The 25624-nt window shown below is 48.9% G+C and overlaps 1 protein-coding gene and 1 pseudogene across 3 annotated transcripts; one reads left to right on the forward strand and one right to left on the reverse strand.

Annotated features, from left to right (window-relative positions):
• Positions 1-2853: 2853 nt before the first annotated feature.
• Positions 2854-16122, reverse strand: CLEC4G (C-type lectin domain family 4 member G). 3 transcript variants are annotated; one of them, XM_028093225.2, is made up of 10 exons: positions 15837-16122; positions 13667-13856; positions 5606-5707; positions 5191-5244; positions 4928-4990; positions 4679-4783; positions 4268-4357; positions 3905-4053; positions 3662-3777; positions 2854-3388 (listed from the first exon to the last, which is right to left on the reverse strand). In XM_028093225.2, exons 3-10 carry the CDS (start codon positions 5670-5672, stop codon positions 3250-3252), a joined length of 783 nt encoding a protein of 260 aa, XP_027949026.1. In that variant the 5' UTR covers positions 5673-5707; positions 13667-13856; positions 15837-16122; the 3' UTR covers positions 2854-3249. The 3 variants fall into 3 exon arrangements, with proteins under 3 accessions (XP_027949026.1, XP_087873726.1, XP_027949025.2); XM_088017600.1 differs by lacking the exon at positions 13667-13856; XM_028093224.2 differs by lacking the exons at positions 13667-13856; positions 15837-16122 and adding an exon at positions 6032-6113.
• LOC114200852 (large ribosomal subunit protein uL5 pseudogene) lies at positions 8535-20466 on the forward strand (annotated as a pseudogene).
• The last annotated feature ends 5158 nt before the right edge of the window (positions 20467-25624 follow it).

A 25624-nucleotide genomic window follows, 5' to 3' on the forward strand; every position in this document is an offset into this window, starting at 1 on the left:
GGATGAGTGTTAGGTTCCCGGGATGCCTTTCTTCCCAGGGAGGTTGAAATGTAGAGGAGGGAGGGCCTGGGACCAAGATGAGGAATTCGACACTGACCCTCTCATGCAGGGTCTTTGTGTACTGACTCAGTGTTGACAGGTTAGAGCCTGGCTGCGGGGATGCGAGCTGACCAGAAGTAGGCATGGCAGATGGTGGTGGGCAGGATGGGGTCTCTAGGCCAGTTATCTTGCTCTCTGAGCTCCTGCCCAGGGCTCTCTCAGACCTCAGACCCCAGTGTCTGAGCTAGGTCTTTGAAATATCCCAGGGAAACTCCCGCTTAACTCTAGGGTCTCCTCCTTCTGCCCCAACTGCAGCCAGTGCTCACTCAGCTTCATTCCCAGGAGAGACACCTGGGCCTCTCTGCCCACCTGTGCTGCTGGACATCCATCACTACATTGACAACCATTGAGGGTGTCAGCCAGACTTAAAGTCTGACTGTGGGCTGTCAGTCTGTCTCTGTTGCTCTTTAGTTGGCCAGGGGTCTCCTCCTGATTGCCAGTAAGTTAGGCTATAATCTGTGGTTCTCCAGACCATCATTAACCCAACTCACCAAGCATGTAGGCACCAGACAGGTGTTCTGGCTGCTGCCCCCACTGTGAGCCACCTGTTTCTCAGCTGGTCATGTCTTGTGTGAGGCTGTGCAGTGGTCCCTAAAGATATCCACACCCTAATCCCTGGAACTTTGACTGTCATCTTTTATGGCAACAGAGATTTTGCAGAGGTGACTAAGAATTTAGAGGCGGGAAGATGTAGATATTAAAGAATCTGGAGAGTCTTTGTCCCCTGCTCCTGGCAGGCATCATCTATACCTTTGGGATTTCCCAAGTGCTTGGAGTGTCTTTGTCAGTCGTGGGGGCCCCATACTGAGGAGATGGCTCAGGGTGGGGGTTGGTCATGCCAGGACGACCAACCAGGAGGTGTGGGACCTTCAACCACTGGACCTCCATGGCGGGGAGGAGAGGGCTGGAGATGGAGTGCAATCGTGCAGCCACTGATTCAATCAGCCACACCTTCAAGAGGAAATCCCAATGAAAACTCGGGCCACCAACGCTCAGAAGAGCTTCCCGGTTGGTGAAAACATCACCGTGCCAGGAAGGGGATATGTCCTGAGTCCATGGGGACAGAGCACAAAAGCTCTGTGTTTGGGACCCTTCTGGCCCTCGCCATATGGGTCTCTTCGTTTGGCTAGTATGGATTTGTGTCCTTTATAGAGCTTTCCTGAGTTCTGTGAGTCATTCTAGTGAATTATGGAACAAGAGGGATTGTGAGATCCTCTGAATTTGTATCAGTTGGTCCAAAGTGTGGGTAGCCTACAGGCACCCCCAAACTTGCAGCTCGTGTCTGCAGAGGACAGTCTTGTTAGGAGCTATACCTTTAATCTGTGGGTGGGTCTGCACTAACTCAGGGTGATTAGTGCCACAGTTGTATTGGTATTGCAGGGGATTATCCTGGATTATCTGGGTGGGCCTTAACTGCAATCACAAGCATTCTTATAAGAAGGGAGGCAGAGGGAGATTTGACACAGAAGAAGGCAATGTGATGTGAAGCAAGATACTGCCCTACTGACTTTAAATATGCAAGAAGGGGCCATGAGCCAGGGAAGGTGAGGAATGAAGTTCTAGAAGCTAGAAAAGGCAGAGAAACAGTTTCTCCCCTGGAATTTCCAGAGGAGCCTGGTCCTGGTGACACCTTGATTTTGGCCCAGTAAATCTAATTTTGGACTTCTGACTTGCAGAGCTGTAGGAGAATGTATGTTGTTTTTTAAGCCACCAAGCTGGTGGTCATTTGTTACAGCAGCTCTGGAAAACTCATAGACTCCTCCAAGCCGACTGTCTGGAAATCCAGCAGTCTGGCCAACAGTCCAGTAGGTATGCTATCTGTCCAGGACTCAGGTGGCTCCTGGGCCTGGTTAGTGCCTCGCTCTGGGCTGCAGTAGTACAGCACCCAGAGAAGGATTGGGGTTCACTGGAAGGTCTCCTTTGGCCAGGGAGTCTGGGTGGTGTTCCCTCTTCTGCCTGTTCAGTTGCTGCTCTCATGGCTGGGCAGCCTGGGGGCTCCCGAAGGGCTGCCCAGAACTAAAGGTTGCTAGCCTGTCCTTCCCCTCAGTTGGACCTGTCTCCACTAGAAATTCTGGGAGAGCCCCCAGGTCTCCAGGACCGGAGCAGGAAACTTTGGGAGTGCAGGGTGAATTCAGATCAAAAGTCCCCAGCTGATAAAGCCAGGCTCAGTGCACCCTGCACCCCGCAAAATGGGTTCAGCCATACTCACACAGCCCAACACCCTCTGCTTGCAAATCCCATTGTTCCTCGAAAAGTCCATCTTCTCTGGGATGTACTTCCTGGTCGCTCCACCCAGTGGCCACAGAACCTAGGTGCCCAAGACAGAGGGACCTGCTCCTCAGATTCAGGCAGCCCCACTCCCACCTGCCTCAGGGCCTTGACTCAGACTGTCAGATCTCCATGGTGGGGTGACAATACCCTCAAGGAGGGGCCACCCCTGCAGTATTGCAGCATGGTTCCTCCCCTGGAGGTGTGGCTCCTCCAAATGCAGCACGTGGCATTCGTGTATTCCTCCTCTGAGTCACTGGTCACCTTGTTCCTGTGCCCAGCTAGATCAGGAGTGGGGGGGGGGGAAGCACTGGGTCTGAGTCATCCCTGTGTGCCTAGTGCCTGACAGCCATCCTGGCCAAGTGCAGGTTACTCACGGAGCTGTGGGACATCATAGGGCCAGGAGAGGCCAGGGTCACTCACAGGGCTAATATTAGGGTCTCCGGGATAAAACTTAGAACAGCTCACCAAAGCCACGGACCCAGATTCATTTCTCAAGCATTTATTGATGCTTCCTAGGGCTGAGAAGACAGCTCCCCAAACCCCTATATGTGATGTCTCCCAGTCCGGGGAAAAATGCAAGAAAACCAAACAGCTCCATCCCTGAGTTGCCTTGCTTTGGTTAGGGAGGAGGGAGGTGGGGCCGTGGACCGGCTGAGCCGGGATTTGGGTGGGGGTGGAGGCCTGGTTATGTCTGTGTGAGGGCTCCTGGTGAGGTTGGAGTGGAGGTCCCAGTGCCCGTACCTGCCTGGGTTGGGTGGGACGGTTCTCAGTAGTCATGGGTGGAGGGGGGGGAAAAAATCAATGGCGGTGGGCGGCGCCAGGACGGTGAACAGCTCAGGCGATCGCGCTCGGGGTGCGGCTTGCGGGCACTGGGCGGGGTCAGCAGCTGCGCCTCTTCTCACAGATCCAGTTGTCCCTCTCGTTGTTGCACGGTGCGTCGTTCCACATCCCCGTGCGTAGCATCATAGCGCAGTCCTCACGCCCCATAGAGTCATTGGGCTCCCCCACGTTCCAGTGGCTGCAGAGGTTTGTCGGGGGTGTTTCTGGGAGTCAGGATGGGCCTGGCGTCCAGCCCTGAGGATCTACCCTGTTTTTTGCTTGGGTCTAACCTCGACACCCTGAGGGTCTAATCTGAGCATGCACCTGGGATATCACTTTCTAACTCCCGGAATTTAACCCTCAGCCAGGTCCTGGGGGCCTGGCCTGCCCATCCCAACCGAGTGCCTGAGATCCGGCCAAGGCACTTCCCGTAGGGGCTGGCCTCTCCCTCTCTCCAAGTCCCTTCCCTCACCTGAAGCTGAGCGAGACTCCGTCTATCCACTGGTAGCCCTGGATCTTGCGCGCGCGGCGCACCGCCCTCAGGCCCAGCCAGTAACCTCGGCCTCGCGTGTTCTGACTCAGGAAGCCCTGCGCGGGAAAGGAGAGCGAGCAGGCTGAGTCGACCTCGCCCCTCTCCCCGGGCCACGCCCCCTCAGGTGAATCCCGCCCCCCCCCCCCCCCCGCCTGGGACAGCGGCGGGGTGGGGGCTGCGCACCTGCTCATCCAGGTCCCCGACAATCACCAAGTGTGCTCCTGCGCCTGCGCAGTTGCGCTGCGACTCCTCCCACGTGGCCTGCTGGACGGAGAAAAGGTAGCAGGAGCCCTGGAAGGGCAGCCATGATGCGGGGCACTCCTCACAGGACCCTGTGGGGGGGCAAGAGTCAAAGACGTGAACTGCTCCCCGGTAGAGCAGACGGAAAGAACCGGGGGGCCGGAGAGGTGGACCCCCCGAGGTCTAGGGGTGGAGGAGCAGAGAAGAGGCCAAGGTCAAGGGGCAGGACAGGGCGGATCAAGGAACCCCGAGGCACACAGGTAGGGTCCATTTGCCCCCTCCCTCTCTCCCCTCTGTCTTGCTCACTGTTCCCCAGCCGGACGGCCTCTAGAGCCCTGAACAGCTCACTGCGGATGTCCTCGCGGTCCCTGCCCGCTTCAGCCAAGCTCTGGGTCACTGCGAAGTTAAGGGGCTTCAGGTTATAGTTCAGGTCAGGGTCAGGAGCAGGGTCATGACTAGTTAAAGGTCAGCATCCATGTCCGTGGTCAGGATCATGGTCAGGAATGACATCACGGTCAAGGACTGTTCTCGCCGGCCCGGGCCAAGTTGCGGTTGGGGTTAGGAGTTGTGATCAAGATCAGAGTCCAGCTGTCAGAGGTCAGGGTCACAGGATAGGGTCGCGGTAACCCTAACCAGGACTGGTGTCAGTATGTGCACATACTGTCGAGTGACAGCCGGGATGAGGGATCAGGGGTCGAGGCAATGTCCAGCTCTCACCGCGATCGCTCAGTTCTTTCAGGGCACTCTCTTGCTGGATCAGCTTCGCCTGCGCCTCCCCAAGCTCGGTGCGTGCCCTCTGCAGCAGCGCCTGTGTCCCCAAGCCTGGGAAGGAGGGGCGAAAGGGGAGAAGGACCGGCGGCGGGACGTCAGTAACCCACCCGTCGGGCCCCCACCTGCCGCAAACCCCGCCCCCGCTCGCCGCCTCCAATCCCGGCCCAAGCCCGGCCCCCAGCACGCGTGTCTCACAGCAGCTGTTGCAGGCTCGGACTTCCTGGTTCAAAGCACCCAGCGCCGCCGTCTGCTCCGAGGCTGCAGGGATCCCCGCCCGCCCCACAAACACTCCAGGTCACCTGCGGGGGCTCACAGGACACCCTTCCCGGTTCCGGGACCAGCCCCCGGGACCGAGGGGTCCCCACCCACCCACTACCCTATCTCCAGGGTCCTAAACACTCCGGCCCCGCACGCCCCGGGGTAGGGGGGGCGGCTAAGAGTCGCCGTTCTGCACGCACCGTTTGTCCGCAGCAGGTCCTGGTGGCCAAGCAGCGCCCCTCGCTCTGTGGAGGCTGAGGAGAAGAGGCTCCTGCAGGTGCGGCCCTGGGACTCGGGAACTCTCCCCTCGCCCATGGGGTGCAGGGGCCCCCAGTCTTGGGACGCACAGAAGGGGTGGGCAGGCATACAGCACGCGTGATGTGCACACACCCAGGGGAGACAAGCACATGGGGACATGCACCCACATTCATGCACGCGCTGACATACACCTGTGGGTGCACACAGCCCAAAGATGTGCACAAACTCTGCTCACACGCGTTCACACTCAGACCCAGGCAGGGGTCCAGAACCCAGCTGGCGAGTCCTGAGACAGAGGGAAGGTCTAAGTCCCCAGGGTGGCTTGACACAACCTCCCCTCATTATGTGGTCACTCACCTTTAGAAATTAGGATGCTCAGAATGAGGGCCCAGAGGACTGTGGCTACCACCAGAACCAGGCCCATGAAGAGGAGTCTCCATCCCCAGCGTCCCCAGTGCCCTAGGATAACACAGATGGACTCCTGGGTCCCTCCTGCCCCAGGACCGCCCTGGGTCTCTGCGCCCTGAGGATAGAGCCCTGGGCGCTTGAGTTCCTCCCAAGGAACTGAGATTCAGAGAAATTAAGTGACTTGCTCATGGTCACACAAGCTCTAAGTGGCAGAGTTAGGATTAGAATCCAGGTCCAGCTACTTCTAGCGCCTGTGGTGTCTCTCCTGCACCCACTACTTGGACCCCCTCTTGGCTGTTCCTCTCCCTTCCCCAACAAACTCCAAACCACTGACCAGAGAGACCCAAGCTGGTGAAGCAGCCCCATTGCTCATACCTCCAGGGACTTCCTCAAGCCCGCCGACCCACTTGCTGTACCTGACAGTGTCCATGGTGAGCAGCCGCCCAGCCCTGGGCATAGATATAAATGTAGCCCCCTCCCAGTCCCGCCTACTCCTTTCCTTCCTTCCTGTCTCCTTCCTCTCAGTTTCTGGTACTGGGACCCATAGACCAATCAAAGCGCTGGGCCCTTCCTGGTCTGGGCCTGTTTAGGGGTAAGTATGAAGTGGGATGGGGGCAGTGGAGTCAGAGGTGAGGGGTAGAAGGGGGTTGAGCAGGGTAGAAGGAGTGGAGAGTGGTGGTGGTGGTGGTGGTGTGTGTGTGTGTGTGTGTGTGTGTGTGTGTGTGTGTGTGTGTGTGTGTCTATGTGTCTGTGTGCAGTTCCATTCTCCCTAGCCAGGCAGCTGCAGCAACATCTCCAGACTGGTGCTGGGGGCTTCATTTTGGAGCTCACTCCCATCTCTTATAGGTCTGGAGCCAGGCTTCCTCCTGAGAGGAACAGGCTGAACCCAGCCAAGTTCTGGCCCCTTCCAGGGGGTTCCTGAGAAAGCCTGCTGGGCCAGCTCAGCTTCCCTCCTCAACTTCCCTGCAGGTTTCTGGAGGCTGAAGTGGCCCCTGACCTTAATTCAATCCTTCTTGGCCAGAAGGGAGAACATAGATGTTTGTTGGGTTGTGGCCAGCTAATCTTCTGGAGTCTATTATTAGGTGGGTGGGTGGAGGGGTGTATGTATGTAGCTTCAAGAAGCCTCGGTTTCTCTCCTCTGTGAAAAGGGGGACATTGACAGGTCCTTCCTCCAAAGGATTCTGAGATAAAGACATGAGGTTATGCACTCCAAGGCCTGGCACCATCCCTGTGCACAAAACCCACTAAATGTTCATTCATTCTTTCAGTAAATATTGGACAGCTACCGTGTGCCAGGCATCAATCGAGGAATTGGGTGTGTATCAATGCCCCAAAAGAAGCAAATTCCTTCCTTCTCGGAGCACACGTTCTAGGTGCAGGTAGAGAGAGACAGACAAATAAATAATGAACATAATGAAAAAGCAAGTTGTATAGCATAGTGGTTCTCAACCGGGGGTGATTATGCCCCCCAGGAGACATTGGGCTGTGTCTGGAGACGTTTGTGGTTATCACAGTTTGGGAGGGTAGGTGCTACTGACATCTAGGGGGTGGAGACCAGGGATGCTGCTAAACATCCCCTAACACACAGGACAGACTGCAGAGTGAGGAATGATCCGCCCCCTAATGTCAATAATGCCGAGGGTCTCTTAATCTCAGGAAAGAAACTGAGTGTTACTGGAGTAGTGGGGGGGTGGGAGGGATGGGGTGGCTGGGTGATAGACATTGGGGAGGGTATGTGCTACGGTGAGCGCTGTGAATTGTGCAAGACCGTTGAATCACAGATCTGTACTTCTGAAACAAATAACGCAACATATTTTAAGAAAAAAGAAAAAGAAGAAGATAACAGGAGAGGAAGAAAAGGGGAGTATGTCAGAGGGGGAGATGAACCAGGAGAGATGATGGACTCTGAATAACAAACTGAGGTTTCTAGAGGGGAGGGGGGTAGGGGGATGGGTTAGCCTGGTGATGGGTATTGAGGAGGGCACGTTCTGCATGGAGCACTGGGTGTTATGTACAAACAATGAATCATGGAACACGACATCCAAAACTAATGATGTAATGTATGGTGATTAACATAACAATAAAAAATAATGCCGAGGGTCAGAACCCTAATGTCATATAATAAGTCATAAGTGCCATGAAAAAAAAGGTAAGGAAAAGTCAAGCAGTATAAAAGGCTTGGGGTGCTGGGGCTGGGGCAGTGGCTGGTAAGTGAGCCTCACTGAGAAGGACAAATATTACTATTTTTTTATCAAGCACTTCCCACATTCCAGCCCCTCCAGTAGATGCATGAACACATCCCACCTTCCCAAATCCTCTCAACAACCCTCAGAAATAAACATTATCCACCTTTTATTTAAAAATTTCACTCAATGCCTATTTTCCTACCTTGTTTCAGAAAGAAATGAGACAGACATGATAAAAGAAGATGAAAAGGCAGAGGATGGGGCGCCTGGGTGGCTCAGTTGGTTAAGCATCTGCCTTTGGCTCAGGTCATGATCCTGGGGTCCTGGGATGGAGCCCCACATCAAGCCCCCTGCTCAGCAGGGAGTCTGCTTATCTCTCTCTCTCCTTCTGCTCTTCCCCCCACTCATGTTCTCTCTCAAATAAATAAAATCTTAAAAAAAAAAAAAGATGAAAAGACAGAGGCAAAAGAGAAATGAGGATCAGGAAGGGAACATGAATCTAAGAGATGAGTCTAGTGCACAAAATTTAGCCAGAGATATCGGGCTTTTGATAAATGCAGCAGGAAAGTAGGGTCAGACAGCTGAGAATGTGCAGCAAATTTGTACAGAGGAATCTCTCCAACAGATGTGTAGACCAAGTCCCCATCGAACTTTCCATAAATACAATAGCAATTTTCTACCTTTGGGCCGACATGGGCGGCTTCATGGTCAGGTGTGGTTTTAGGGAAAGCAGGCTCTCCTTAACTCAAAGCTAATGGCCGTCCCCACTGTTGGGGTGCTTTTAACAAGTTTCTGGAAGCAGTGAGTTTGAGACCACAGAAAGAAGCTGGCTGAGTGAGGGGCGAGCCACGGGCTTTGGTGGTTACCTGAGAGGGGTCTGTCCCTGATGCTCACTCTCTAAATGAGAATCCTGAGCCGAGAGGAAATCATTTAAGTACAGTGGGAGAAACTATGCCTCATATGGAATCAGGACATGTAAAATGTCACCAGTGAGCCAGATGATAACTTCAGGCAAATAATTTACTCTCTTGGTACCCCATTTCTTCATCCTTAGCATCAACAAGTGATAGAGCTTTTGTTACCCAATTCATTATGTTTCTGTGGTGATGTAGAAGACAGCGGTGAATGTACGGTGAAATATTTAATTTACTACACAAGTACAGGATACTATTTAATGTAATGGAGTCTATGTTTACTAAAGACATTGCTGTGGTCCTGTATTACTGGACCAGTGTGGAACACCAGTTGGGGCTAGCCACGGGCTTCAATGGATCTGGGGAGGCATCTATCACTGGCACTCAATCACACACACCCTGCAGGAATTTTCAATGATAGACTCAAATGTTTCTTTAGAAATAATCTTGGTCCTGTTCACAGATAGCAGGCGACTAAGACCCCATGGTTTTTTTGTTTTAAAAGATTTTTATTTATTTATTTGACAGAGAGAGACCCAGCAAGAGAGGGAACACAAGCAGGGGGAGTGGGAGAGGGAGAAGCAGGCTTCCTGCCGAGCAGGGAGCCCGATGCAGGGCTCAATCCCAGGACCCTGGGATCATGACCTGAGCTAAAGGCAGATGCTTAATGACTGAGCCACCCAGGCGCCCCAAGACCCCATGGTTTTAAGTCAAAAGTTGTGATTATTTTTTAAACAATTTTTTAAAAGATTTTTTATTTTTTTATTAGGGAGAGAGTACAAACAGGGGGAGCAGCAGGCAGAGGGAGAGGGAGAAGGAGGCTCCCTGCTCAGCAGGGATCATGATCATGACCTGAGCCGAAGGCAGATGTTTAACCATCTGAGCCACCCAGGTGCCCCATGGTTGTGATTTTTTTTTTTTTTAAGATTTTATGTATTTGAGAGGAGAGAGAGAGAGAATGAGTGGAGCAGGGAGCCCAACTCGGGGCTCGATCTTAGGACCCTGGGAACATGTCCCAAGCTGAAGTCAGACACTTAACCAACTGAGCCACCCAGGTGACCCTAAAATGTACATATTTAAAGTGTACAGTTTGGTGAGTTTTGACTAACCCATGAAACCATCATACTGGATGGTGAATACAACCATCATCATCCAAAGTTTCCTGTGCTGCTTGGTAAGCCTCCCTCTTTATCCCCCATCTACCACTGATCTGCTTTTTGTCTTTAGATTTGTTTGCATTTTCTAGAATTTTGTATAAATGGCATCATACAGCATGTAACTTCTTGAGACTGGCTTCATTCGCTCAGCATAATTATTTTGAGATTCATCCACGTCGTTGCATTAACACTTCATTCCTTCCTACTGCTGTGTAAAATTCCATTGCATGGATATGCCAGTTTGATTATATACTCACCTGCTGGTGGGCATTTGGACTGTTTCCAGTTATGGCTATCATGAATAAAACTGCTGTGAACTTTTGTGAGCAAGTATTTTCGTGCATATATGCTCTCATTTCTCTTGGGTATATACCTAGGAGTAGATGATTGCATTATATGGTAGGTATGTTTCATTTTTTAAGAAACTGCCAAATTATTTTCCAAAATGGCTGGGCCATTTTTCACTCCCACCAGTGATTCATGAGAGTTCCGTTTCCTCCCACATTCTTGCCAGCACATGGCATGGTCAGTCTTTTTAATTTTGGCCATTCTCTTATTTGCGTAGTGTGATTTTTAATTGGCATTTCCTTGATGATTAATGATGTGGAGCATCTTTTCATATGCTTCTTTGCCACCTGAGTATTTTCTTTGGTGCCCTGTCTCTTCGGATCTTTTGCCCATTTAAAGAAATGGGTTGCCTTGTTCCATCTGAGAGAGAAAGATGGGTCCCCAGTAGCTCTACTGGAGCCATGCAAGGAAGTTTGGCTTTCTTTGTCATTCTCACTGTGTCTGTTCAAATTGGCACCATCTGATCTGGAAATATGGCCTCATTATGTGCTGTCAGTGTCTCCGTCAGTGTCTCTGTCAGTATGCAAAGGATCCAGGCTTCACTAAGTTGGATTGAGTGAACTTCCTTCCAAGAGACCTACCTTAATTGCCAATATCTGAGATACCTACAATGCTAACTCATTGTCCATAAAATAAAAACACTTCAGTTGTGAGTGTTTTTAAAAAATGGGTTGCTTCTTTTCTTATTGTTTTGAGAGTTATTTATATATTCTTGTAACAAATCTTTTATCAGATATGTGGCTTTCCAATCTTTTCTCCTAGTCTGTGTTTTTTTTTTCTTTTCATTCTCTTAACAGCGTCTTTCATTTTTTTTTAAGGACTAATTTCTTTTTTTTTAAAGATTTTATATACTTATTTGTCAGAGAGAGAGAGAGCTCACAAGGAGGGAAAGCAGGAGGCAGAGGGAGAAGCAGGGTCCCTGTTGAGTAAGGAGCCTGATGTGGAACTCGATCCCAGGACTCTGGGATCATGACCTCAACCGACTGAGCCGCCCAGGTGTCCCATTAACAGCGTCTTTCAAAGAGCAAAGTTCTACATTTTTCAATTTATCCATTTTTCTTTCATGGATTTTGCTTTTGGTGTTCTAGCTAGGAAATCTTTGCCCAATCCAAAAATTTCTCCTATGTTCTTCCCAGAAATTTTATAGTGTTGGGTTTTACATTTAGATCTTTGATACAGTTTGAGTTAATTTTGTAGAAGGTGTGAGATCTTATAATTGAAGTTCACTTGGGGGGGGGCATATCAGTTTGAAATGTTAAACTAGAGGCAACTTGAAGTCTAAAAAGGTATAGCAGAGTGGTAAAGAGCAGGGCTCTGGAGAAAAAAGAGCCTGGGGTTGATTCTTGGTAGTGTCACTATAAGCCTAGAGTTCCTCCTCTACAAAATGGAAGCAGTAAAGAGTTGTCAGTGCCCTGTCCACATTCCTTTGGCATTCACTTCTCCTACTGTAAACTCCTGGAACTCTTTGCCCGAGGGGTTTTGTACTTTCATCAAAGTGGAGGGCAGGCTGGATGTGCAAGAGAGTTAACGTTCTGGGTTAGGATGACTCCGAGTCGCGTGTTCTAAACTGTCTTCCAGAGGTGCCCAGGGGGATTGAGCTCTAGTTGCCCACAGGAGTACCTGCTCATGAGCACACCCTGAATTGACTCTTCTCCCTGTCCCATTTCCTTAGTTTCTTCTTGGGGCCTCTAGAATCACCCCCCCCCCCATGTAAGCTACAAAATTTCAAAGTCTTAAACTCTGCTTCTGGGGTGGCCCAAAGACTCCTAGTCTGTATCAAGAGATCAGCAGAGTAACACGCACAGCCTGACAGGGATCCCTAAGAGGTAGCTGTTCTTGTCGCTGACATTATCATCCTCACTCCTCGTTGCCATCCAAGGTCAACTGGGACCCCTAGTAAATGAAGTTATCCATGTTCAGGGAGAGAGTCTGCCAGAAAAGATTTAAGAATTGTTGATTTGTAGCTCGTTTTCCTGGGGGGTAACCTAAAAAGATGACTATCAACATGATGATAACGCTAGATTGCTTCTCTGAGATGGGCAGGAACCCGAAGCTCAGAGAGGAAGGTGGCTCGTGGAAGCCCCCCAGCCAAGAAGTGCTGGTGCTCTAATCCAAGGTCACGTAGCTCCCGCTACAGTTACTCTTCTCTCAGTTATTGTGAGACTGAAAAATCCTGGCCACAAATTCCTTCCTCTTGGCTACACCCGTGTCTCTGGATGTGACCGTTCTTCCTCCCAACCAGAGGTGGAGTCTCTTCTCCATCCCGCTGGAATGTCCACTGATCCTGTGACTTGCTTTAACCAATCAGTGTATAGCAGCAGCTCCACGTGACTTCCCAGCCTTGGCCCCAGCATGCCTTGCGGCTTCCGCCTTCATGCTCCTGGGATGGTGCCTGCTGCCATATTAGAGAATCTGGCTTAGTTTTGTGATACTGGGAAGGCGGTCCAGCCGGCCTCCAGCACCAAAGTTCCTCTTGGCCCTTCCAGCTGTTTCCCATGCAAATCGAACCACCGGGATGATTCAGAGCAAGGCCAGGGAAGGAACCACGTCAGTCAACCCACGGAATTGGGAACAATTAGATTGCTGTGTTTTAAGCCACGGATTTGTGGGCTAGCTTGTTATAGGGCATCAGATAACCGAAACAGCCATCAACCTGGACAAGCACACCCTTGCACCCCAAGCAGACACAGCAGTTTTGATGGAATCTGGGATGAACTGTGAGGGGGTCCGCTCTCCCCAGGCGCCCCGGGAGGGCAGTGGGTGCGTCAGAGAACGCTTCCAGACCGAGGACAGGCAGCTCTTTTTTACTTTCGGCATCAGCATTCTTGGAAGTGTGACTCTCCAGAACCTCAGCCTCCACTCAGGCCTCAACACAACCATCTGGCCTCTGACCCTATAGCTTCCGCAGGGCTCTGGCTTCCCTGCTCCAACAGCTTCCTCAGGGCACCCAGATTGTGGGGTTCTTGTGGATTTCTCTGGTATATGTTTACATAAGTGGCCACATCCTCCTTCCTGTGGCTTCTGGGACACCTCATGTTTGTCATGAGCTACTCCGTGTCAGGCACTTTTCTAGGCACTGGAGATTCGGCAAGGTACAAAATTGGCAAAAACATTTGGTTTTTGTGGAGATTACAATCGTGGGAAGGGAAAACAATTAACAAATGAACAAATATGCACCAGGTATTATCATGTCTTAGAGTGATAAATATATACATTGTACTGTGCTGTCCCCCCAGGGATAAATCAGAGGAAGGAGATGTGATTGGGGCAGCTGTTTTAGGTAGGATGGTCAGGAAAGGCCTTTCTGAAAAAGCAACATTTCTTTGGAAAACAGTTTGACAGTTTCTCAAACAGTTCACCTTAGAATGACCACATGACCCAGCAGTTGCACTCCTAGGTACCTACCTAAGAGAATTGAAAATGTATCCACAGGGGCGCCTGGGTGGCTCAGTTGGTTAAGCGTCTGCCTTCAACTCAGGTCATGGTTCCTAGGTCCTGGGATTGGGCCCCACTTCGGGCTCCCTGTTGGATGGGGGGGGCCTGCTTCTCCCTCTCCCTTTGATGCTCCCACTGTTTGTGCTCTCCTGCTCTCTCTCTGCCAAATAAAATAAAAAACAGAACAAACAAAAAAAGTATCCACACAAAAACTTGAGCATGAATGTTCACAGCAAATAGCCCAAAAGTGGAACTGAGACAAATGTCCACCAACTGGTGAATGGGTAAATAAAATGTGATATATCCATTCAATGGAACATTATTTGGCCAGGAAAAGGAATGGAGTCCTGGGATGCCTGTGTGGCTCAGTCGATTAAGCATCTGACTCTTGATTTTGGCTCAGGTCAGAATCTCAGGGGAAGGGCGCCTGGATGGCTCAGTTGGTTGAGCATCTGCCTTCGGCTCAGGTCATGATCCCAGGGTTCTGGGATCGAGTCCCGCATCAGGCTCCCTGCTCAGAGGGAGCCTGCTTCTCCCTCTGCCTCTCCTGCTTGTGTGTGTTCTCTCTCAAATAAATAAATAAAATCTTAAAAAAAAAAAAAGAATCTCAGGGGAGATCGGGCTCTGTGCTCAGTGTAGAGTCTGCTTGTCCCTCACCCTCTGTTCCTCCTTGTGCTCTCTCTCAAACAAAATCTTAAAAAAAAAAAAAAAAAGGAAAGAAACATTGATAGGTGCTGGAATGTGGACAAACCTTGAAAACATGTTGCTAAATGAAAGAAACCAGACACAAAAGGCCACAGATTGTATGACTCCATGTACAAGAAATGTCCAGAATAGGTAAATCTATTGAGGTAGAAACTAGATTAGTAGTTGCCAGGAGCTGGGAGTGATGGGAGAAACTGGTGATGGCCAGGGGTACGGGACTTCTTTTTGGGATTATGAAATGTTCTTACATTGGTTGTGGTGATGGATGCACATCGTGTGACTATAATAAAAACCATTGAATGGTAAGGGTGAGTTGTATGGTATGTGAACCGTATTTCAGTAAAGCCAGAAAGGAAGGAAGGGAGGGGAAACATTTAAGCAGAGATCCAAACAAAGCAAGGGAATAGCCCTGAACATACTGGAAGAAGCATATGCCAGCCAGAGATGGGAACCTGCTGGCTTGTAAGGGGAATGTGGCTAATGTGCGGTGAGCAAGGATAAACTCACAGAGTTACTCTCACTGATTTCACAAACATTCATTTAATGACTCCTAGGTGCCAGACATGGTCCTGGGAGCTATGAATATAGTGAAGAATATGAAGCCAAAATGTTAGCTCTCACAGAAGTCAGACGTTAACCCGAGAATTCCAGTTACCACATTACTAGAATTAACTGTTCCATAAATTCATTTCTTTTTCTAAGAAGTGGCTTTTTTTTTTTTTTTAAAGTAGGCACCACACCCAGAATGGAGCCCACTGTGGGGTTTGAACTCACACTCTTTTTTTTTTCAAGATTTTATTTATTTATTTGACAGAGAGAGAGAGAGAGAGCACACAAGCGGGGGGAGCGGGAGAAGCAGGCTCCCTGCCCAGCAGAGAGCCTGACGTGGGGTGTGATCCCAGGATCTTGGGATCATGACCTGAGCCCAGGGCAGATGCTTAACCAACTGAGCCACCCAGGCGCCCCTTGAACCCACACTCTTTTTTTTTTTTAAGATTTTATTTATTCATTTGAGACACAGAGATACAGAGAGAGAGAGAGAGAGAGAGAGAGAAAGCATGAGCAGGGAGAGAGGCAGAGGGAGAGGGAGAAGCAGGCTCCCCGCTGAGCCAGGAGCCCGATGTGGGGCTCGATCCCAAGACCCCGGGATCACGACCTGAGCCTAAGCAGACGCTTAACCATCTGAGCCACCCAGGTGCCCCTGAACCCACACTCTTAAGATCAAGACCTGAGTTGAGATCAAGAGTCGGACACTTAACTGATTGAGCCACCCAGGTGCCCCTAATTAGTGGCTTTCTCCCTTTATGAGCAGGCATCTCGGATTATCTCTCTTTTCTCTTGAATTGCTCAAGAATCTTTGGGAGTCCTAAAAACCAAATGTCGGAGGAGAGGGAACTGAAAGGCTTCCCCCCGCCAAATGGAAACTGGGTCTTACCTGTCCCCTGCTGCAGTTCCTCCCTCCAAATATACAGCGGCGCTATTGAAGACCGGTGCCCACGGTCTGGCGAACAAATGATACAGACAGCCTTCTGGGTCCAGACGCCCACAGGCCAATGCTATGTTTCTTTGCAGGAAGAGGATTCTATTCCCTCTGTGGGCATGTGGCCTCATACCTCCCCCCCATCCCTGGTTTTCATGCTCTTCGGTCTCCTACACAGCGGCCCGCTCATTAATTCATTCAACAGAGATTTGAGTATCTACTGTGTGCTGGGCTCTGTGGAAGGTCCTAGCCACGTAATGGTGAATAAGACAGTCAATCCCTGCCCAGGTGGGTCTAAACCTAAATATTTGAAAAGCAAAACTTTGGGGGAAAAACCCAGGTGGGAAGAGTTTCTTAGTCAAAATACCAAGAAGACAAACAACGGGGGCACCTGGCTGGCTCAGTTGGTGGAGCTCGCCACCCTTGATCTCAGGGTCGTGAGTTCAAGCCCCACATTGGGCATGGAGCCTGATTTAAAAAGAAAAAAAAGACAACAAACGAAGGATCAATAAATTAAGCTGCATTTTACAAAATTCTGTTTTTATTTGGGTCACACTTTGTAAAGAAGCTCTTTCTCTTGGATCTTTAATTTTGCAGCCATACAGGTGCACATTCTGTTTGCCTCACAGTTTTTCTCATTGCTTTCCTATTTTTGCTGTATCTTCTTTCTCCTTCCAGGCTTATCTCAGGTATACCCTGTTTGCTAGTCTTTTTCACCAATACGGATTTTATTTACTCTTTCTGCTGTTTTTGGTTTAAAGACCTGGTATTGTTTTCCAGTTGGGAGTCGAACTGCCTGTGTTGAAACCCCAGCTATCCCATTCCCGAGCTGTCTAATCATAGGGGGAGCCTCCCTCTGTCCCGGTTCCCAGTCTGTAATATTAGTTCCTACCTCATTGGACTGTTACAAGCTTATGTGCGTTAATATGTTTAAAAGCACTTAAAATTTGCTTAAAACAGCTAAATTCACTGTTGCTATTTTTTCCCTTCAATGATTTCACCATTAAAAAAAAAAAGTCCCCACTCCTCTCCGCTTCTCTTATTTTTAAAATATTATGTATTTTTAAAAGATTTTATTTTAAAGTAATCTCTACACCCCACGTGGGGCTCAAACCTACAACCCCAAGATCAAGGGTCACATGCTCCACTGACTGAGTCAGCCAGACGCCCCTGTCTTATTTTTTGTTTTTATTTTTTTTTTTATCTCAGTCAGTTTAGCATCTGCCTTTGGCTCGGTCCTGATCCCAGAATCCCGGAATCCTGGAATCGAGTCCACACTGGGCTCCCTGCTCAGCAGGGAATCTGCTTCTCCCTCTGTCTCTCATCCTGCTCATGCTCTCTCTCTCTCCCTCTCTCCCTCTCTCTCAAATAAATTAAAGATTTATTTATTTGAGAGAGAGCGAGCAGGGGGAGGGGCAGAGGGAGAGCCAGTCTTAAGCAGACTCCCTGCTGAGTGCAAAGCCCGATGCCGGGCTCGATCTCACAACCCTGAGATCATGACCTGAGCCAAAATCAAGAGTCAGACACTTAAACTGACTGCGCCACCCAAGGGGCCCCCAGTGTTTGTTTTCAAAAACTAATTTACCAAGAAGTGAAATCCTTAATTCCTTTATGTTCAGTCTCCTGTTCTCCTCCTCTCTTTTTTCCCCCCTTCGTTAAAAAAAAGTCTCTAAACTACTTTTACTGCTTCTCATTGAATTTCGCTGTGGCTTCAGATTGTGTTTCTCCTGAAATTTTGAGTATCTATTGTATGCTGATGTACTCTTCCGGTTTGCTTTCCTGTAAATTGGTTGTATCCTTCATCTTCTTCTGAGAAGTGGTTTGTTTTTTCTTATTAATTTACAGAAGTTCTCTATGTATTACAGAGAACAGATGCAGGTGTCTCCAAGGTGATGGCCAGTCTTTCCATTTTCCTTACCATGGTTTTCATGGTTCATCACTAAGTAAAACTCGGTGGCTACACAACTCGGAAACAAACTAGTGATAAGATCTAGTATCTAGGGGCACCTGGGTGGTTCAGTCGGTGAAGCGTCTGCCTCCAGCTCAGGTCATGATCTCGGGGTCCTGGAATCGAGCCCCGCATTGGGCTCCCTGCTCAGCGGGGAGTCTGCTTCTCCCTCTCCCTCTGCCTCTCCCTCTGTGCTCTCCCCCTGCCAAATAAATAAATAAAATCTTAAAAAAAAAAAAGATCTAGCGTCTAAATCTCACTAACCTAGGGTCTCTAGAAGCAACACTTGAGACCCATAGCGCCATGACATTTATGTGAATACACACAACCACACCAAGTACATATATTTAAAAAACGTGAATCGCACACATCAGAGTAGATGCCTGTGGTACAGAGAGGCGGAGAAGTCAGATGTTAAAAGTCAGCAGGGCTCAGAGGACAATTCAGGGCTGAGGAATGTTATTTCCCAAATAATGGGAGGGTCCCGCTCCTCTTCCTAGAAGTCTCCTTGTCCCGAGACAAAGGACCCGTCTTGCCTTCATCATCAGAAATGGAGCCACGTCAACAGACAACACAGCTGACTTAGCAGCAGGATCTTACTGAGGGCCAGAACTTTCTGGGAGGGCACACCCTCCTTCTGGGGCTCTCCAGGACAGCGGTACTCAGGAGGCGCGTGGGCTCAGTGGGAGGAAACAGGAAAAAAAAAAAAAAAAAAAAAAAAAGCCGCAAGGATTGCACAACCTCATCAGAATATGTTCTTGGGAAAGGACGTAGGTGGCATTGATTCATCAGCCGTTACAGAGGGAGAAACAGGGAGTGCGTTCGGAGGAGCAGAGGTGGTTTTCTGGAAGTGGTAGCATTGGAAGTGGGCGTGAGGACTTGTCCGTTGTTGACAGAAAAAGGAAGGGTCTGCCCGGCAGAGGGCACAGCCAAGGCAAAGGCAAAGAGGCAGGAAGGTGTCTCTTTGCGATATGCCTGTAGCTGAAGCTGCCTTGGGGAGCCCAGGAGAGGCTGTCCAGCCCTGTCCCATGCCCAGAATTCACTGCAAGGGGAATTAAAAGGGAGCAGAGGTTCCTGGCATGAGGATGGCCACAGACGTTTCACCAGTAGTTCTAGCCCAGAACAGAGAAGGAGAGACGCACTTCTGGGGGGCCAGAACATGTGACCAGGGACTTGAAAACCATGTAAGGAATCTAGGAAGCACAGGGCATATGAACACCACTGGAGACATCTGACTCAGCCTGGAGGATCTGGGAGGGCTTCCTGGAGGAGGTGATGCCTGAGGGAGTCAGAATTCTTCCGGAGGAGATGGGTGTATGAGAGAGTGTTCCCACTGTGATAGTAGCATATACAAAGTTTGGGAGTGGGACTCTTGGAGAGGCTGAGACTGACTCAGGGGCAGTAGTCCGGGGCTGGAGTGTCAGCCGGGGCCAGGTCCCACCAGGACTTAAATAGCAGGGACAAGGGGTCTGAACTAGTGTGGGAAGGAAGCAGAAGTCACAGGATTCAGCTCCAAGGCGAAGACCACTCTGTGGTTTCGATTCTCTCCAGAGACGGGAGGCTTGCTACCCACCAGGGAACCTAGCTCAATGCAAAGGGTATGTTATGCACTGGTTGTTGCTGTTGAGTTTGGGCTTTGCTTTTTTATTGTGGAAAAAATATTAAGCACACACAAAGGTATGCAGAAAAATACAAACATAGAAACCCACATGATTTCCTCTCTGCTTCACCGAGTTTTGACTTCTTTACATATTTCAGATCCTCTTCAAAGGAAATAAATTGTACTTTCTCTTCCTGTTCTCCACAACGGGGGATCAAGGTGAAAAGGAGAACCCCATGAGGGAACTTCGTGTCTCTAAGCCCTGCCTCAACATCTGTGTCGGGGAGAGCGGAGACGGACTGACTCCGGACAGCCCAAGGTGCCGGAGCAGTGCACAGGCCAGCCCCCACATGGTCCCCAGAGCTAGATGCACCGTCAGGGCCTTTGGCAGCAGGAGAGATGAAATGATGGCCACCCACTGCTCAGTCCATGGGGCCAAGGCGGAAGGAATCCCCGACAGAAGTCTAAAGGTGCGGGAGTATGAGTTAAGGAAAAATAGCTTCTCCAATACTGGAAACTTCGGTTTCGGGATCCAGGAGCACATTGATCTGGGGATCAGATATGATGCAAGCATGGGTGCGTGTGCAACTGGACTACTGTGCGGTGCCGACTAGGCCAGGCTTCAGCATCAGACAAGATCACACAAGAGGCACCGGACAGGCTGCATGGGGGCCAGACACAGAATCAGCAGAGAGGAGGTCGGGCGCTGGTTCCAGCAGAAGTACAATGGATCATCTTCTTCAGCAAATAAATTCCTGTGTCTGTCCAAAAAGCCAATACAAAGTTTTCAGTGGGGAAAAAAAAAATTGTAATTGACAATCCTTTGTAGCTTCTCCGGTCTTATTTCTCTCTTTTCTTCCCCAAGGCAACTGCCCTCTCAAACTTGGTGTTTACGATGTTAAAACAACTTTATGGATGTATTTAGACAATGTGTTTGGTGGTTTTACTCATCTGGAACCTTTACATGAATGGTACCATGTGTTCTGTCTCCTTCCACAATGTATTTTTTGCCTCCTCCACACTGCAAGATATATCAATTCAACACTCATTAAAAGAAGAAGAAAAGAAGAAGAAGAAGGAGGAGGAGGAGGAGAAGAAGAAGAAGAAGAAGAAGGAGGAGGAGGAGGAGGAGGAGGAGGAGGAGGAGGAGGAGAAGAAGGAGAAGAAGACAAAGACAAACACAAGAAAACAAATGCTTGGTAAACAAAGAACAGGACAAAACTTCCTTAATTTGATAAGCAGCAATTTCCGGAAAGCAAAGAGCTGTCTTCCTTAAGAGTGGATTCCAAGATCCGTTTTTTATAAAGTCAAGAGCAAAATAAAAATGCCCCTCTTGCTATTTTGCCAATGCAATAAGAAAATAAAAATAAATAAGACCTATAAATACTGGAAAGGAAGGGCCAAGGTTGACAGTATTTTGCAACCATGATTATTTATCTAGAAAGTCCTAGAGATTTAACTTCTGGACTCATTAAAGGGTGAAGCAAGATTGATCTATGAAGGGGGAGCCTGGGTGGCTCAGTCGTTAAGCATCTGCCTTTGGCTCAGGTCCTGATTCCAGGGTCCCGGGATCGAGCCCCGCATCGGGCTCCCTGCTCAGTGGGGAGTCTGCTGCTGCCCTCTGCCTGCCCCCACCCCCTGTTCATGCTCTTTCTCTCAAATAAATAATCTTAAAAAAAAATAACAAGGAAGAGGAAACACATCCTCTTCCCAAGATAAGAAAGCCTCTTGAACATTAGTTCTTCCCAAATTAATTTATAAATTCAGTATCACCTCAATAAAAATCCTAAATAGATTTTTGATAGAGTTGTTTTATTGTGGTAAAATACACACACATGACATAAAATTTACCATCTTAACCACTTCTAAGTGCACAGCTCAGCAGCATGAAGCGCGCTCACACTGTTGTGCAACCAACCCCACCCTCCGTCTCCAGAACTTTCCATCTCCCCACATGTAGACTCTGTCCCCACAAAGCACGGACTCCCCATCCCCTGCCCCAGCCCCGGCTCCCACCCTCTCCTCTCTGTCTCTGTGGACGGGACTCCTCTGGGGACCTCCTGGGAGTGGAATCCTAGGTTTTAGTTTTTTTTTTTCCAATTTCTTTATTTTGAAATAATTTTACATTTACAGATGACTTACAATGATAGTACAGGGAGTTCTGTCTACCCTTTACTCAGCTCCCTCTCATGTTAACATCTGACATTAATGTCATGCTTGTCAAAAAGAGGAAAGGAATATTGGTGTAATACTATTAATGAAACATTCGGCTTCATTTAAATTTCACGTTTTCCCACTGATGTCCTTTTTCTGTCGCCGGATGGCATCCGGGATCCCACGTGGCATTTAGGCGTTGTGTTAGCTCCCCAGGACTGCTGTGACAAAGGACCACAGAGGGGGCGGCTTGCACACCAGAAACGTATTGTCTCACACCTCAGGAAGCTGGCAGTCTGAGGTCAAGCTGTCGGCAGATTTAGTTCCTTCTGAGGTGTGTCTCCTGGGCGTGTGGACGCCGTGTCCTCCCCGTGTCCTCACAGGGCTGTCCTTCTGTGCATGTCTGTGCCCTCCCTTCCTCTTCTTATAAGGACACCAGTCCACCCTAATGACCACCCCAACGACCTCATTTTAACCTAAGCACCTCTATAAAGACTATCTCCAAATTCAGTCATATTCTGAGGTTCTGGGGGTTAGGACTCCATCGTGGGAATTAGGTGGGAGATACGATTCAGCTGCCAAGTCTCCTTAAGGTCCCCCAAACTCTTCCAGATTCCTGGTCTTTTCTTGTCTTTCATGCTCTTGGTAGTTGTGAATAGTAGCTGTAACTGTCAGGCACTGTTTGGGGTTTTCTGCGGTTTTCTTTTAAAGATTTATTTATTCATTTGAGAGAGAGAGAGACAGAGAGAGCGAGAAGGGGGAGGGGAAGGGGGGAGAGGGAGACAAGCAGACTCCCTGCTGAACCAGGAGCCTGAAGCGGGGCTCGATTCCAGGACCCTGAAATCACAACCTGAGCGGAGATCAAGAGTCAGATGCTTGACCGACAGATCCACCCAGGCGCCCCTCCGCTGTTCCCTTATGATTCGGTTGACGTGATAGATTTGAAGAAAAGAATACCACGAAGGAGAAATGCTCTTCTCACCACATCAATTTAGAGAGGAGGGCACATGGCGTGCGCATGATCATTGCTGGCAATGTGGTGAAGGTCAACCTTGGTCAAGGTGGCGGCCACCAAGTTTCTCTGCCCTAGAGTCACCATCTTTCCCTTTCCATATTCTATTCCTTGCCTTATCAACAAGGGTGACATTGCCCCAAGGAGGCAAAAAACAAAACAAAAAAATCTTAGGTGTTACAATGCCTTGTGGCCTGCCTTAGTTCAGCCTTACCCAACAAAATCGTACTCCTTAACATTTGGTATGAGGGGACAAGGAGGGAAAATATTTAAAAGGCTACTGGGGAGGGGACAATTTAAAAAAAGAAGGTTGATAAACACTGCTCTAGTCCTATGAGGTGAGTCACAAAGTCGGCTCCACTCAGGGGGCGGGGCTGGGGGGGCTGGGGAAGAGAATTAATTCCCTCTTCCCACAGGGAGCACTGTTAAAAATGTGCGAACATGTGTTAAAACCACCGCGGTAATTAATAACTATTTTTCAGGGGGAGATAATACAAGTTTGAGGCTATGCAAATATGCTGTTTCTCTCGTTCAAGTCACATGTGTTCACTGTAAGCATCCGTCTGTGGGTCTTGCCTACAGTGATTATTACCATGGCATTCTACAGAGATCTCCTACTTTCCTTCATTCCTTCTACACTTATTAACTGGAATCACTCTGTGAGGAAAACCACATACGTGCACAGCTGCTCCTATTACCAATATTCTGTGCCAAAGGGGCACCTTTGTCACATCGATGAACCTATACTGACGCGTCATGATCACCCAGGGTCCACAGCTGACATTAGGGTTCTCTCCGTGCTGAACACTCCCTGGGTGTGGACAGATGGCTCATGATGTGCATCCAGCAATAGAGTAGTTTCACTGCCCTAAAAATCCTCTGTTTTTTGCCTATTCACTCATATGTGGAATTTAAGAAATAAAACAGATGAACACAGGGGAAGGGGGAAAAAAAGAGAGAGAGGGAAGCAAACCATAAGAGGCTTTTTTTTTTTTTTAATGTAAGCTCCATGCCCAGGGTGGAGCCCAGTGAGGGGCCTGAACTCACGACCCTGAGATCAAGACCTGAAATGAGATCAAGCGTCAGACGCTTAACCGACTAAGACATTCAGGTGCCCCCATAAGAGACTCGTCCTGATAGAGAACAAACTGAGGGTTGCTGGAGGGGTGATGGACATTAAGGAGGGCACTTGAGATGAGCCCTGGGTGTTGTAGGTAAGTGATGAATCACTAAATTCTACACCTGAAACCAATTTTACCATATATGTTAACTAACTAGAATTTATTTATTTTTATTTTTTTTAAGATTTATTTATTTATTTGAGAGAGCGAGAATGAGAGAGAGAGAGAGAGAGAGAGAGTACATGAGAGGGGGGAGGGTCAGAGGGAGAAGCAGGCCCCTCGCTGAGCAGGGAGCCCAATGTGGGACTTGATCTTGGGACTCCAGGATCATGACCTGAGCCGAAGGCAGTCGCTTAACCAACTGAGCCACCCAGGCGCCCCAACTAACTAGAATTTAAATAAAAACTTGAAATAAAATAGTGCCACACAACAACAAAACAAACAAAAACAAATAAATTTTTAAACATTTTATTGAAGGATCGCCAAACAGACATCAAAACAAGCTTGCCAAGGGAGTTATTTGAGTTATAATATGTTACAACTAGGGAGGGTAACACTTTGGGCTCCAAGGATGGGAACAGAAAAAGCTAACGTTTTCACTGTACGGATGGATATGTTTTGGTTCCATGTGTGTGAATTACTTATTCAAAACCGTGTAAACATTAAAAATTCAAAGCCGTTGGTAATGTAAAAAAAAAGAATCATCTTAAGAAGAATAACAAAGAACACTTTGATGGAGAAGAAAAATGCCTGGAAGATGTCAGAACATATTGTAAACTCAGCTTGGTTTCCCCAGAAGCAGAGACTGAGACAAGGATTTGGTTTTAAGTGGTTTATCAGAGAGAAGTCATCTGTTGAAGGTGTGGGAAGGAGGGACAGGGAATGAGGAGGCCAGTATGGGGCGAGCACTGATGAGGAGCGGGCTTATGTGGGCAACTGGGGCTGAAGCCCATTAGGGGCCTCTGGGAGATGATCTAGAACACACCTCCGAGTGATCCCGACGGTTGCAAGTTAGGTTTCCTGGGAAGCTGACCCAGGAATATAACACGAAGGTTGTTTATTGTGATACTGTGATTTATCACAAGAAATATATATATGGCACAGAGCTCCTAAAACCCTTGGAATTTCCAAAATGATGAAAGCGATAAAGGTGTCTTATGTTAATGAGGTGACTTTTGGAAAGCCCTCAGGTCACCTAAGGTGGGGGTGGTCCCAGTTGTCAGTGGAGCCAAGCATGTGATAAGAGGGTTGAAACTCTCATTCCCAGCCCCTGGCATCTGAGGAGGGGTGAAGGACTGCAGGTTGAATCATTCACCAATGGCCAATGATTTAATCAACCACAATTGATTGATTAACTGAGTCTGTAATGAAGCCTCCATAAAAATCCAAAAGGACAGCGTTCTGAGAGCTTCCGGGTTGGTGAGCACCTGGAGGGGAGGGGTGCCTGGAGAGCATTGGAAGCCCCCTGCCCCTTCCCCATACCCTGCCCTATGCATCCCTTCCATCTGGCTGTTGCTGAACTGTATCTTTTTATAATAAACCAGCTCGGTTTATTAGTAAACTTCCGATCTATGATCTATAGCCTGTCGGTCGGAAGCGCAGCGGACATCCTGGACTTGAGGTTGGTGTTGGAAGTGAGGAGGCAGTCCTGTAGGACCAAACCCTTAACCTGTGGGGTCTGGCACTAACTCCAGGTAGGACACCCAGCTGATGTCAGAGGATTGCTTGAATGTGTGAGGAACCACCCCCCACACACACACACACATCCTATGCTGGAATTGGGTGCGGACTCATTTTATTTATGAGGGAGCATCCTTGGGGGCAGCATCTGTGGAAGGGAAGGGAAGTGTGTATCATATTTTTACACCAGGCAGTTCTCCAATTCCGACACCCTCTACCAGCTGCAAG

The sequence above is a fragment of the Eumetopias jubatus genome, unplaced genomic scaffold (genome assembly GCF_037043125.1).
Source record: "Eumetopias jubatus isolate StellerSeaLion01/CBP00866 unplaced genomic scaffold, mEumJub1_p1.0 scaffold_1, whole genome shotgun sequence".
Classification (NCBI taxonomy): Eukaryota; Metazoa; Chordata; class Mammalia; order Carnivora; family Otariidae; genus Eumetopias; species Eumetopias jubatus.